This window comes from Stegostoma tigrinum, chromosome 32 (assembly GCF_030684315.1).
Source record: "Stegostoma tigrinum isolate sSteTig4 chromosome 32, sSteTig4.hap1, whole genome shotgun sequence".
Classification (NCBI taxonomy): domain Eukaryota; kingdom Metazoa; phylum Chordata; class Chondrichthyes; order Orectolobiformes; family Stegostomatidae; genus Stegostoma; species Stegostoma tigrinum.
This window is the reverse complement of record NC_081385.1, coordinates 11,713,856-11,727,972: the sequence shown is the minus strand read 5'-3', so window position 1 is coordinate 11,727,972 and position 14,117 is coordinate 11,713,856. Positions and strand designations below refer to the sequence as shown.

General features: G+C 46.2%; 1 protein-coding gene across 4 annotated transcripts in view; it reads left to right on the top strand.

Annotated features, from left to right (window-relative positions):
• The window catches only part of LOC125466869 (E3 ubiquitin-protein ligase TTC3-like), a 127,799-nt gene that overhangs the window by 17,006 nt on the left and 96,676 nt on the right, over positions 1 to 14,117 (top strand). For all 4 annotated transcript variants that reach the window (XR_009442873.1, XM_059639115.1, XM_059639114.1 and 1 more), the window contains exon 4: positions 7,010 to 7,097. Coding sequence is in view for 3 of the 4 variants with exons in the window: in XM_059639115.1 (XP_059495098.1) it covers positions 7,010 to 7,097 (88 nt within the window). In the remaining variant the exon portion in view is untranslated. The remainder of the gene's footprint in view (positions 1 to 7,009; positions 7,098 to 14,117) is intronic.

Below are 14,117 nucleotides of genomic sequence, written 5' to 3'. Positions count from 1 at the left end.
ATTTTCTGATGTCATTATTCTTTCAAGGGTGATCGGCCCATGCATCACAGCCCATTCTCAGAATGTGCTTGTGCTTTGCACTTTTCTCCTTCCTTAGTTCACTTGTTGTCAATCTTACCTCGCAGGAAGCAGTGGATCTGTAACAGCTCAAAACCTCCGGCAGCCTAAACTAGGCCCTGAATCCCAGATAGGTTTGCCCAAACATGGGCATTTGTCTGATCCTTCGACCCCACATTCTTTCCCTTGCCACCAAGCCAACCACAACACCCCTAAAAACAAAACACCTGGCAATTTGGCTGGAATGTTGTGTTCGTGACTGAATTTGAAGGAAAACATGATAATTGGGAATTTGGCTCTGTTGCAACCTCACAGCAAACAGTTTTATTGTACCGAGGAATTTGGAATTTGTACCCTGTTATACCAGTTGGTGAGCTCACTTGGAGATTGCTTACTAAAGGAGACGAGGCACCGGCAGCTCTGAGCTGGATGGCCTTGCGTTCAAGTAGGATTATGGACCTTTTGGTCATAGCAGGAGCATTGAGCAGCTTATTAATTAGCCTGGAAAAATTCTTTCAGTTGTTCCATACTGTTCTCCAATGGGTGGACAAAAGTTACAAACTGTAGGAGATGGAAACCCAGACCCAATTTGTCATCTCCCACAATGCCAGTTGTCTGTCTCCTTTCGTTTATTCATTCTCAGGTTGTCACTGGCCAGACCAATGGCTACTGTCCATTCCTTTGTTGCCCTTGAGAATGGATTTTACTCAGTGACGCGCTGCATTGCTGGAGTTAGAAATTTCACCTGGTGATCCATGACTCAATGAGCTGGCGTACAGTATGTTGTAGTATGCTTGTGTGTGAAAGTAGGAGGGAAGTGAAATCTGGCATTTATATAGCATCTGGCTTGAAATGTAATCCTTAATGTAATGTGAGGAGCATGGTAACCAAATTGTGTACAGCAAACTCCACAGCAGCGATAATGGCTAGATAGGCAGTTTGTTTTTTTATGTTGAAAGTTGGCTAAACGTTGACGAGTGGGATGCTCTTCGGAGGATCGGTATGGACTCGATGGGCCAAACGATCTGCTTCCATGCTGTAGGGATTCTACCATTGCATACATCAATAGGAGCAAAATAAGCGATTTAGCCCTACAGCTTGCTCTGCCATTCAATAAGATCATGGCTAACCTGTGCTTCGAATTTCAATTCCCATCTCCCCCATTACATTTGACCCCCTCCCCCCCATTTATTTACCTCTGCCTTAAAAATATTCAGTGACTCCACATTCCTCCTCTTCTGAGGCACAGAGCTGTAAAGTCAGACAAAAGTTCTCCTCAAATGAAAGCCCATCCAGTACTGTGGGATACTGGAAATTGGAAACAGACATGGAGAATGCTGAAGAAGCTTGGCAGGTCTGGTGACATTGATAGAGATAGTTACGGTTAATGTTTTGAGTCTTTGGTTCTAAAGAAGGGTCGTATTGGACTTCAGACTCTCTGATGCAACCATCAATTTTAAAACAGTGCCCGCCTTGCTCTGTACTGATGCACAAGAGGAAACACCTTTTCCACCCCACCTTGTTTAAGCTCCTTCCCTCAGTCCCTGGAGTGGGTCTTTAACTCAGAACCGTGTAGCTTGGAAGCAAGAGTGTCACCCACCTAAATGTTCAACTAAGACCAGCGTGTGCCTTGACGGGGAACTCTGAGATGCTAATGTTTGCTCGCAAGTTCAGTTGTTGACCTTCTAGCTGGTGAGGTCATGTGTTAGGAAGATTCAGTCAAAGCAACCTCCGTGTAGAGCAAGGCTTCCCAAAGTTGGCATCCTGAGCTCTGACCAAGTCCCAACAGCTGAGCGGCTCCTTTAAATCATAGAATCACTGCAGTGTGGAAGCAGGCCATTTGGTCTATTGACTTTTCACTGACCCTCCGAAGAGCGTCCCACCCTATCCCTGTAACCTTGCATTTGTCACAAGCTAATTGACCTAGCCTGCACATTCCTAGACCCTAGGGGTAATTTAACATGGCCAATCCTGCATATCTTAGGACTGTGGGAGGAAGGCAGAGCACCTGTAAGAAACCCACGCAGACACGGAGAGAATGTGCAAACTCCACACAGACAGGCGTCGGAGGCTGGAATCGAACCTAGGTCCCTGGCGAGTTGAGGCAGCAGTGCTAACCACTGTGCCATCCTCTCAGCCATTTTTTAATAATGGACGTGGCCACAACTGGCTGAATTTTTTGAGACCTGTTGATATGTTTTGCAAAACCCTGTGGAAAAGATTTTCTGAAGAAGGATCCCGACCCGAAACACTGCTCCTCTGATACTGCCTGGCCTGCTTTATTTCTCCAGCTCCATACTGTGTTATCTCTGACTCCAGCATCGGCAGTTCTTACTATCTCCTGTGGAAAAGTGGGCCCTTTTTCACTTAAAACCTCTGTGAATTAAACAGTTCCATTTCCGATCACATCCTCCATTTTCACGGATCTCTTAAATCTTCCAACTATCCCACGTCACCCACCCAACTCCCTGTTTGGGTTAAGGCAAATTTAGGATAATAAAATGGCGTCAGAATTCAGAGACGTTTGGGGAACACTGGGGCAGGGTGGTCACAAAGAGCCGGTCTCTGCTCTGTGGAGTTATATGTGGACCACCAACCATCTGGCCTCCAAACCTCACGTCCGAGATTGTTCTGCAGTGTGGGAGAGTCGAAACCTGCCATGAGCACAAGTGAGGTTTGTTGCACTTATCCCCAGAGAGCAACCAGGAACTGAGATTCTACGGCCATCCCAGAGATGATTAGTCTGATGCTAGTAGCCAAACATCTAGCACAGGTGAAATCTGCCTTGTTCACTTTCACTTCCCTGTGTTCAAAAGAGAACTGAAAAATCCCCTCCTTTTTAGGCACTGTCTGTTCCCTTGCTCATTTCCATTCTTAAACCACAGGCACCATTTGTACGCAGACACCTGGTCTATCACTAGCTTCATGTCAGTTTTGAGAGAGTTTCCTGGCAGCTTGGATAAAACATTCCTGCACCCTGTGTCCATTTGACTTTGTCCTCTGCCTTACGGGAAAATGCCCTCTTCATAGTCTTCTGGGCTTGGGAGCTTGCCAGGCAGGAATTGAGTGGGCTGATTGGCATTCTGCCAGCATATAGTGTGTGTTAGTGTTTCAACACTAGTGGGGAGCCTGTCATTTTATCCATTGCTTATTTTCTCTCCATTGTTGCATTTCATCTCCCCCTGGAATACTTTTTTCAATATGACAAGTAGCAGATCTCCTGACACTTGCCGAGAGATACCTGTGAACAACCTTCCATTAAGGTTTCATGTCAAAATTATTTTTCTCTTTCTGCTGGGGAGCTGCCTGTAGCTCCCTCTCTTCTGATTTCTCTCGCCTGCGAATCAAAAGGTCGTGGGCTGCAGCCCCTGTCCAGACAGCTCCATATCTAAGCCGGCACTGCCAGTGAATATTTGTGGGAGTGCTGCACTGTCTAAGGGGCTGTACCTCCAATCAGGCATGAAACCAAGACCCTGTCTCTGTCCTATCTCGTGGATGTAAATGGTAACATGGCACTGTAGAATCATCATCGTAGAATCCCTACAGAGCGGATGCAGGCCATTTGGCCCATCAAGTCAACACATGTTTCGAAGGCAGAAGAGTTCTCCCCTGTTGAGGAAGGTGATGGCATTGTGGTAATATCACTGAATAATCCAGAGGTCCAGGCTAAGCCCAGGTTCAAATCCCACCATGGAAGCTGGTGAAACTTAAATTCAACAAATAAACCGAGACCATAAATTTCAAATCTGTAACCTTGAGTCTAAATCGATGGTTGTCGAAACTCATCTGGTTCACTAATGTCTTTTCGGGAAAGAGGCCTGCCATCCTTACGTTGTCTGGCCAATACATGCCTCCAGACCCACAGCAACGTGGTCGATTCACAACTGCCCTTAGAAAAGATTTGCCAGGATCTTGCTGGGAATGGAGGGTTTCGGGTATAAACATAGACTGGGACTTCATTCACTGGAGTGAGGGAGGTTGAGGGATGATTGTATTGAGGTTTATAAAATCATGAGGGGCATAGATGCGGTGAATGATGTGGGTTCTCCCGCTCTAGGATGGGCGAATTCAAAACCAGAGGACATAATTTTAAGGTGAGAGGAGAAAGATTTAAAAAGGACATGAGGGGCAACTTTTTTTACACAGAATATGGTTTTTGTGTGGAATGAACTGTCAGACAAAGTGATAGATGTTGATGTAGTAACAACATTTAAAAGACATTTGGATAAGAGCATGAATAGGAAAGATCCGGTGGGGTATGGACCAAGCAACACTGGTGGGACTAGTTTAGTTTGGGAACATGGTCGGTATGGACTGGCTAGACCGTAGGGTCTGTTTCTGAGCTGTATCGCTCTATGACTCTGTGATGGACCACAGCCCCTGTATCCATAAAAGAATGAAGAAAAACAAAACGTGCCTTCCCTGCAACAAGATAGATTCTGTCTGATTACTATCAGGCTACTATTTGTGGGATCTTGTTGTGTGTCATTTGGTTGATGGACTCCTTGTGTCACAACAGTGACTACACTTCCAAATTCTTCTTTGGCTGTAAAGAGCTTTGGGGTGATCCTTGGTCATTGAAGATACTTTAGAGGTCCAAGTCCGCACTTTCTGCAGTGAACACGATTTGATTGGCTGCTCTGATGGCTCACAGTCTAATGTCCTCTCATTGCTGAGCAGTATGTTTGAGGAAGTTTTCCTGTGGGCCCTGGCATTGGGAAGAGAAAACCTCCGTGGATTGTATTCCCTTGATCACCTGCAGTTATGAGCGAAGAAGACTAATCATCCCACACCTAACTCTTCTATCCTGCGCTCCTCATTTGCAGCGTCTAATTGTTCTTCACATGATCCCAGTGCTTTTGCCTCCTCCCCGATTCTGTTTCATGTGTTAATCTTTCCTTTGAATGAAGAATAATTTCTCGACCTCTGTGGAGGCATACAGTGTTTTAGCTTTTATTAATAGAGGGATCGAGTTCCGGAACCAAGAGGTTATGGTGAAGCTGTACAAAACTCTGGTGCGGCCGCACTTGGAGTATTGTGTACAGTTCTGGTCACCGCATTAAAAGGAGGATGTGGAAGCTTTGGAAAGGGTGCAGAGGAGATTTACTAGGATGTTGCCTGGTATGGAGGGAAGGTCTTATGAGGAAAGGCTGAGGGACTTGAGGCTGTTTTCATTAGAGAGAAGAAGGTTGAGAGGTGACGTAATTGAAACATATAAAATAATCAGAGGGTTAAATAGGGTGGATAGGGAGAGCCTTTTTCCTAGGATGGTGACGGCGAGCACGAGGGGGCATAGCTTTAAATTGAGGGGTGAAAGATATAGGACAAATGTCAGAGGTAGTTTCTTTACTCAGAGAGTAGTAAGGGAATGGAATGCTTTGCCTGCAACGGTAGTAGATTCGCCAACTTTAGGTACATTTAAGTCGTCATTGGATAAGTATATGGACGTACATGAAATAGTGTAGGTTAGATGGGCTTGAGATTGGTATGACAGGTCGGCACAACATCGAGTGCCGAAGGGCCTGTACTGTGCTGTGATGTTCTATGTTCTATGTTCTATGTTAAATGAACTGTTTATAGTTCAAGCCTGTTCCCTTGGCCTACTCTCTCAATTAATTTGAAATTGACAAGCCAGATTTCATTTACCTGAAACTTAGGTTCCTGTAAGAGCTTGGAATGCACCTTCAGGCTGAAAAACCCCTGGGGTTTCTTCAGTTTTGTTTTCTCCTTGTGAGATGAGGGTTTAGTTTTCTTTGGACTGCTTCCAGGTCACAGCGGCAGCTATAGCTGGAGTTGTGTCTGTGTGGGTGTTAGCTGAGGGGACACCTGTCTTTCAGCTGTCACCAAAAGGTGCCTCACAGTGAGCTGTGAAACATACTGCTGCTGCCCTGGGTCCCAATGGATGGAAACTGTGGAGTCAGGAAAGGAGGAGAGGGAAAGAACTTGACCTGCTTGAGGATCCTGTGTTGTACTGTTCAGAAAGTATATAACAGAGTGATTGAAGATCCCAGCAGCGATTCGGAAGAGGCTGGAGAGGCACCAGAGCTTTTCTTCGCTTGGCCTTTGGCACTGCTCACATCCAGTGAAATGTGTGATAACAAGGTGTAGAGCTGGATGAATGCAGCAGGCCAAACAGCTTCCAGCATCTGCAGTTCCTGTTATCTCTGATAACTGTGTTGATCCAGCACCACACCTTGTTACCTCAGATTCTCCAGCATCTGCAGTTCCTATTATCTCTGATACAGCCTTCCTACTCCTGTGATGCTGCTTGGCCTGCTGTGTTCATCCAGCTCTACACCTTGTTATCTCAGATTCTCCAGCACCTGCAGTTCCTATTATCAGTGAAATGTGTGCTGCCCATTTCCCAAGTGAATTGACTGGTTGTGCTATTTTAGAGCTCAAAAGGAGAAACCAGAAAGATTTACAAGTGAAATATTGACTCAAACAGACTTGTATACGTGCAGTTAGTGTTCCAGCAATACATTCATTTCCAAGTATTGTTAGTTCTTACCTGTGTGCGGGGGGTAGGTGGTGGAATTGAGAGTCAACCACATTGTTATGCGTTTGGAGCCAGGTGTAGGCCAGACCAGGTAAGGATAGTAGATCACCTTCCGAAATGAGTGATAGTGAGCCCGGTGGATTTTTACAACAATCAACGATAGTTTCATGATCGCCACCACTGAGACTACTTTTTTTATTCATTAAATTTACATTTCCCCAGCTGCCATGTTGGGATCTGAGCCAAGACGGCATTATCTTGGGCCTCTGAATTTTTGGCTCAGTGGCCTTTTCCACTCGCAGCTGTCACCCATCTATATATTGCTGTGTAAATGCCTGGTATGAAAACGGGACTGTCAAGCAAAGTGTAAAAAATGGAATGGAATTCCTTTAGCTTTGCTTTTGTTTGGGTTGGTTTAGATTGAGCTGTGTGTTTTTGCCCCTGTTTCTGTAGGAACTGCAAAGATGAATCTGTGGATTTAACTGCGATCCAGACCATGGAAATCTTGTGGACACTTTACGGAGAAATGAAAAGGAAGTGTGTAAGTTGAAACTTCCTGTCTTGTTTACACTTATGTCTCCGTGCAGGCAACTGATGCATGTGCTGTTGGGTGAACACAGCAGGCCAAGCAGCATCTCAGGAGCACAAAAGCTGACGTTTCGGGCCTAGACCCTTCATCAGAGAGGGGGATGAGGAGAGGGAACTGGAATAAATAGGGAGAGGGGGGGAGGCGGACCGAAGATGGAGAGTAAAGAAGATAGGTGGAGAGAGTATAGGTGGGGAGGGGATAGGTCAGTCCAGGGAAGACAGACAGGTCAAGGAGGTGGGATGAGGTTAGTAGGTAGGAAATGGAGGTGCGGCTTGAGGTGGGAGGAAGGGATGGGTGAGAGGAAGAACAGGTTAGGGAGGCAGAGACAGGCTGGGCTGGTTTTGGGATGCAGTGGGGGGACGGGATGAGCTGGGCTGGTTGTGTGATGCAGTGGGGAAAGGGGACGAACTGGGCTGGTTTTGGGATGCGATGGGGGAAGGGGGAGATTTTGAAGCTGGTGAAGTCCACATTGATACCATTGGGCTGCAGGGTTCCCAAGCAGAATATGAGTTGCTGTTCCTGCAACCTTCGGGTGGCGTCATTGTGGCACTGCAGGAGGCCCATGATGGACGTGTCATCTAAAGAATCCAACCCCACCACCCAAGACATTTTTCCATCCCCACCCTTGTCTGCCTTCTAGAGAGACCACTCTCTCTGTGACTCCCTTGTTCACTCCACACTGCCCTCCAACCCCACCACACCCGGCACCTTCCCCTGCAACCGCAGGAAGTGTTACACTTGCCCCCTCACCTCCTTCCTCACCCCCATCCCAGGCCCCAAGATGACTTTCCATATTACGCAGAGGTTCACCTGCACATCTGCCAATGTGGTATACTGTATCCATTGTATCCGGTGTGGCTCCCTCTACATTGGGGAAACCAAGCAGAGACTTCGGGACCGCTTTGCAGAACACCTCCGCTCGGTTCGCAATAAACAACTGCACCTCCCAGTTGCGAACCATTTCAACTCCCCCTCCCATTCTTTAGATGACATGTCCATCATGGGCCTCCTGCAGTGCCACAATGATGCCACCCGGAGGTTGCAGGAACAGCAACACATATTCCGCTTGGGAACCCTGCAGCCCAATGGTATCAATGTGGACTTCACCAGCTTCAAAATCTCCCCTTCCCCCACCGCATCCCAAAACCAGCTCAGTTCGTCCCCTCCCCCCACTGCATCACACAACAAGCCCAGCTCATCCCGTCCCCCCACTGCATCCCAAAACCAGCCCAGCCTGTCTCTGCCTCCCTAAACTGTTCTTCCTCTCACCCATCCCTTCCTCCCATCTCAAGCCGCACCTCCATTTCCTACCTACTAACCTCATCCCACCTCCTTGACCTGTCCATCTTCCCTGGACTGACCTATCCCCTCCCTACCTCCCCACCTATACTCTCCACCTATCTTCTTTCTCTCCATCTTCGGTCCGCCTCCCCCTCTCTCCCTATTTATTCCAGAACCCTCACCCCATCCCCCTCTCTGATGAAGGGTCTAGGCCCGAAACGTCAGCTTTTGTGCTCCTGAGATGCTGCTTGGCCTGCTGTGTTCATCCAGCTTCACACTTTATTGTCTTGGATTCTCCAGCATCTGCAGTTCCCATTATCCCTGATGTATGTGCTGTGTTTGGCCCTCACAACAGGTCAGGTTTGCTGTCATTGTCCTGTTTAATTATAGGAATTTACAGGGAAGGCTTGGTCAAGTGTGGTAGAGGAAAACTAGCTGGTAGTCTTAAGGAGAAGTTGTTGTTGTCTTAAACTAGATGCAGTTTGTTGCATGTTAGTAACGAATTATGGATTACACTGATATGATTTGCAGTTGTTACAGAGACTACAAAGAGCTCCTGGGTGTCAGGTCTTGCTCCCCCAAGATCCTAAGTTGTTCTGCCTGCGATTCCAAAGCATGGGGAAGGAAACTGCAGGGGATGGGCACATTAGAAATGTGGAGCTTATTCAAGGAAAAGCTCCTGTGTGTCCCAAATAAGTATGTACCTGTCAGGCAGGGAGGAAGCTGTAGAGTGCGGGAGCCGTGGTTTACGAAGGAGGTGGAATCTCTGGTCAAGGGGAAGAAGAAGGCTTATGTTAGGATGAGATGTGAAGGCTCAGTTAGGGCACTTGAGGGCTACGAGGTAGCTAGGAGAGACCTAAAGAGAGAGCTGAGAAGAGCCAGGAGGAGACATGCGAAGTTGTTGGCGGATAGGATCAGGGTAAACCCTAAGGCTTTCTATAGGTATTTAAGGAATAAAAGAATGACGAAAGTAAGATTAGGCCCAATCAAGGATAGAAGTGGTAAGTTGTGTGTGGAGTCAGATGAGATAGGGGAAGCGCTAAATGAATATTTTTCAACAGTATTCACTCTAGAAAACAACAATGTTGTCGAGGAGAATACTGAGATACAGGCTACTAGACTAGGTGGGATTGAGGCTCACACGGAAGAGGTATTAGAAATCCTTCAGAAGGTGAAGATAGATAAGTCACCTGGGCCGGATGGGATTTATCCTCAGATCCTCTGGGAAGCCAGGGAGGAGATTGCCGAGCCTTTGGCATTGATCTTTAACTCTTCATTTTCTACAGGAATAGTGCCAGATGACTGGAGGGTAGCAAATGTGGTTCCCCTGTTCAAGAAGGGGAGTAGGGACAACCCTGGTAATTACAGACCAGTGAGCCTTACCTCAGTTGTTGGTAAAGTGTTGGAAAATGTTGTTTGGGATAGGATTTATAATCATCTAGAAAAGAATAAATTGATTAGGGATAGTCAGCACGGTTTTGTGAAGGGAAGGTCGTGCCTCACAAACCTTATCGAGTTCTTTGAGAAGGTGACCAAACAGGTAGATGGGAGTAAACCGGCTGATGTGGTGTATATGGGTTTCAGCAAGGCGTTCGGTAAGGTTCCCCACAATAGGCTATTGTACAAAATGCGGAGGAATGGAATTGTGGGAGAAAAAGCAGTTTGGATCAGAAATTGGCTTGCTGAAAGAAGACAGAGGGTGGTAGTTGATGGGAAATGTTCATCCTGGAGACCAGTTACTAGTGGTGTACCGCAAGGGTCGGTGTTGGGTCCACTGCTGTTTGTCATTTTTATAAATGACCTGGATGAGGGCATAGAAGGATGGGTTAGTAAATTTGCAGGTGACGCTAAGGTCGGTGGAGTTGTGGATAGTGACGAAGGATGCTATAGGTTGCAGAGAGACATAGATAAGTTTGCTCGCTGAGCTGGAAGGTTCGTTTGCTCAGCAAGCAAACTCACATCCAGAACCTCAACCTGAACTACAAATCTTCTCAAAACTCGCTAGACATAGATAAGCTGCAGAGCTGGGCTGAGAGGTGGCAAATGGAGTTTAATGCAGACAAGTTTGAAGTGATGCACTTTGGTAGGAGTAACCAGAAGGCAAAGTACAGGGCTAATGGTAAGATTCTTAGTAGTGTAGTTGAGCAGAGAGATCTCGGTGTCCATGTACACAGATCCTTGAAAGTTGCCACCCAGGTTGACAGGGCTGTTAAGAAGGCATACGGTGTTTTAGCTTTTATTAATAGAGGGATCGAGTTCTGGAACCAAGAGGTTATGGTGAAGCTGCACAAAACTCTGGTGCGGCCGCACTTGGAGTATTGTGTACAGTTCTGGTCACTGCATTATGAGAAGGATGTGGAAGCTTTGGAAAGGGTGCAGAGGAGATTTACTAGGATGTTGCCTGGTATGGAGGGAAGGTCTTACGAGGAAAGGCTGAGGGACTTGAGGCTGTTTTCATTAGAGAGAAGAAGGTTGAGAGGTGACTTAATTGAAACATATGAAATAATCAGAGGATTAGATAGGGTGGATAGGGAGAGCCTTTTTCCTAGGATGGTGACGGCGAGCACGAGGGTGCATAGCTTCAAATTGAGGGGTGAAAGATATAGGACAGATGTCAGAGGTAGTTTCTTTACTCAGAGAGTAGTAAGGGAATGGAACGCTCTGCCTGCAATGGTAGTAGATTCGCCAACTTTACGTACATTTAAGTCGTCATTGGACAAGCATATGGATGTACATGGAATAGTGTAGGTTAGATGGGCTTGAGATTGGTATGACAGGTTGGCACAACGTCGAGTGCCGAAGGGCCTGTACTGTGCTGTAATGTTCTATTCTATGAACCTATGAACATCATCTTAAGATGCTTTGAGGACTCCTCAGTATTAACCCTTTCGGATGCATTCCTGTTGAGGCAATATCTGCCGCAAAGCTTTCTCCTCATTTTTGACGTTATGCATTTGTGTATACAGCTGTTCATTGAATCCTTACAGTGTAAAAGCAGGCCACTTGGCCCATCAAGTCCACATTGATCCCATGAAGAGCATCCAATCCAGACCCGCCCCCACTACCCTATCTCTGTAACCCTGCATTTCCCATAGCTAACCCACCTAACCTAGACATCCCTGGACCCTATGGGTGATTTAGTATGTCCAATCCACCCAACCTGCACATCTTTGGTTTGTCGGAGGAAAACCACGCAGACACAAGGGGAATGTGCAAACTCTAGGCAGTCACCCACGGGTGGAATCGAACCCAGGTCCATGGCGCTTGGTAGTCTCTTGGTTGGAGACTGACTTTGATTTGTTTCCTGAGAGTACGAGGTCTGTACGTCCCGTGTGCTATCCACTTCCTCACTGGGGACGTTCAGTTGAGCAGGGCTGGCAGATTGAACCACAGTGAGATGGGGTTCCTGTGGTTCCTTCGTATGACCCCTTCAGCTGAGCAGTGCAGCCAATGTACGGTCTGCAGCTCCTTGGAAGATCAAACCTTTCCTCTAAAGATACCTTATCCACAATCGTTGCCCCTCATGCAAGTATGTCAATTGTTTTGCATGGTGATGTCTATTATAGCGTGTACCAGTTGTGCCCAGTAGAGATGCTCCTTGTTAGTCCTGTGGTTGTAAATATGGAGTTAACCACTTTGGAAGTATAGTGTGCTGAGTCTTCAGCAATTTTAGTGGTGGATCTGTAATTTAGTGTCGTATAGACGTCAATATTTTTCTTTGAAATTGATGTGACTGAGTGGACTCCATACTTAACCTCTCTATTTGATTAAGATTACCTCTCTGAACTTCTGACCTGTTCAAATCCAGAGCTAACTGCAAATAGGCTGAAAAACTCATTAACAAACTGTGAACCATTGTCTGAATGGGATGCCCTGGGTTACAATTATTTAATGTGAGAGCATCTGTAATTATGGTCCGCAGCTTTTTCACCTCTGTCTGTTGCAAGGAATAAAATCTAGTGATAACGTATGACTTCACATCAAAAGAGAACAGGTTGGTGCCCACAGTTTGGTGGGAAACTGGTGGGTACCAGTGACTTCAGTGATCTACGAATAGCACAGTCAGTGATGAGATCTTCGGTGTCCTGTGAGATCCCCAGCTGTCACACCACTGTCCAAATTCCGCCTCCCCATTTGGTGATCAGTAAGCGTTCTTGATGTAGCTTCTCGAGGACAACTTCCTGAAGTGAATCTGGAATGAGCAGCTTTCGTTGTACAGCGGTAATTTGCCCATGATTGTAAAATGCTGTTGGTGCTCAAAATATGTTTTCACGGCCAGCGCTGGGCATTTAGTCTGGAGCACTCCTGGTCCCTATTCTGTTTTTGTTGTAGTTGGATGAACCGATTGTGGCTTGTTGCCCACTGCGTTGCTGTTCACTGAGTGTGTGACTTAATTTTGCAAACAAACTCGGCGGCGTGCCTGAGAATTGACCATCTCCCCAGACAGTGTATCCGCAATTTGCCTCGAAGGTAAACTGTTTCATGTTGTTTCATGGGCCAACCTCGTGAGACAAAGTGAACATTTCTGTGCTTGTGGAGCCTTCTTTGTGAGTTACTTCTCATTCAGTATGAAACTGGAAGCCTGTGATCTGTTTTGTGACAGACCAAAGGTGTATTCTGAAAATCTCGCATAAACCCCATGTGACCAAGGGAGCTTCCTTCTCAGTTACAGCATGTTGTGTTTCTCTGCCTGATAATGCCAGTGTCGCATAATAGACCAGTTTACAACACCCATCTGGTTGCTCCTGGAAGAGCACTAATCATAAACCTTCAGCTGAAGAATCAACTATTATTGGAAAGGATGTGTGTGATGGACTGGGAAGTCTGCGAAGAACACCAAGTCCTTGATCCTCTTAAAAGCATCTGTTTGACATGGATTCCAACACCATCCTTGTGTCTTCTTGAGGACTTGCCTTCAGGATTCAGCGCCAATCACTGAACGTTGCCGACAGGTTTTTCATCGCTTACAACATTTTTACAAGTCATGAACTGACTTTAAAGTGGGGAAACTCCTTAGTTGTTTGTGTTTTCTGTAGGTCGACTCTCATACCATCATTTTGATAATAAGTCTCGAGAAATGAATAGATACACCACTGAATTCACATGTATCATTAAGGGTGAGACCTTCCTCTTGCAAGGGCTTAAGGGCACCACACCTCCTCCAATTGTCTTCTCAACAGTTTCCAAGTGTATCAGTATCCGTGTAGTATGGGATTCATTGAAGACCTTGTAAAAGATTGGGACTGTTGAAAATGTCTTGATCTGAAGCAATCCTGAATGGTATTCTGCTCAAGCAAAATTTCTCAGTTGGGGGGTCATGAATGTCGCTACAGGATGGAGGGATCAGTGAATCCATGTGCATGAATCTCAAAATCTATCATCCAAGTTCAGGGACGGGCTAATAGAATATTACCCTTTATTTTAAAGTAGGGAGATTTTGCTAAACCTATACAAGGCTGGAATACTGGGAACAGTTCTGGGTCCCTTATCTGAGGAAGGATATTTTGGCATTGGAGACAGTCAGAGAAGGTTCACTAGGCTGACACCAAGTTTGGAGGGACTGAGGAAAGGTTGGTGAATTGGATCTGTACTTGTTGGAATATAGACAAATGAGGGGTGACCTAATTAAAATGTACAAGATTCTTAAGTAGCTTGACAGCGTAGTTGCAGAGAGCATTTTTTTCACATTGT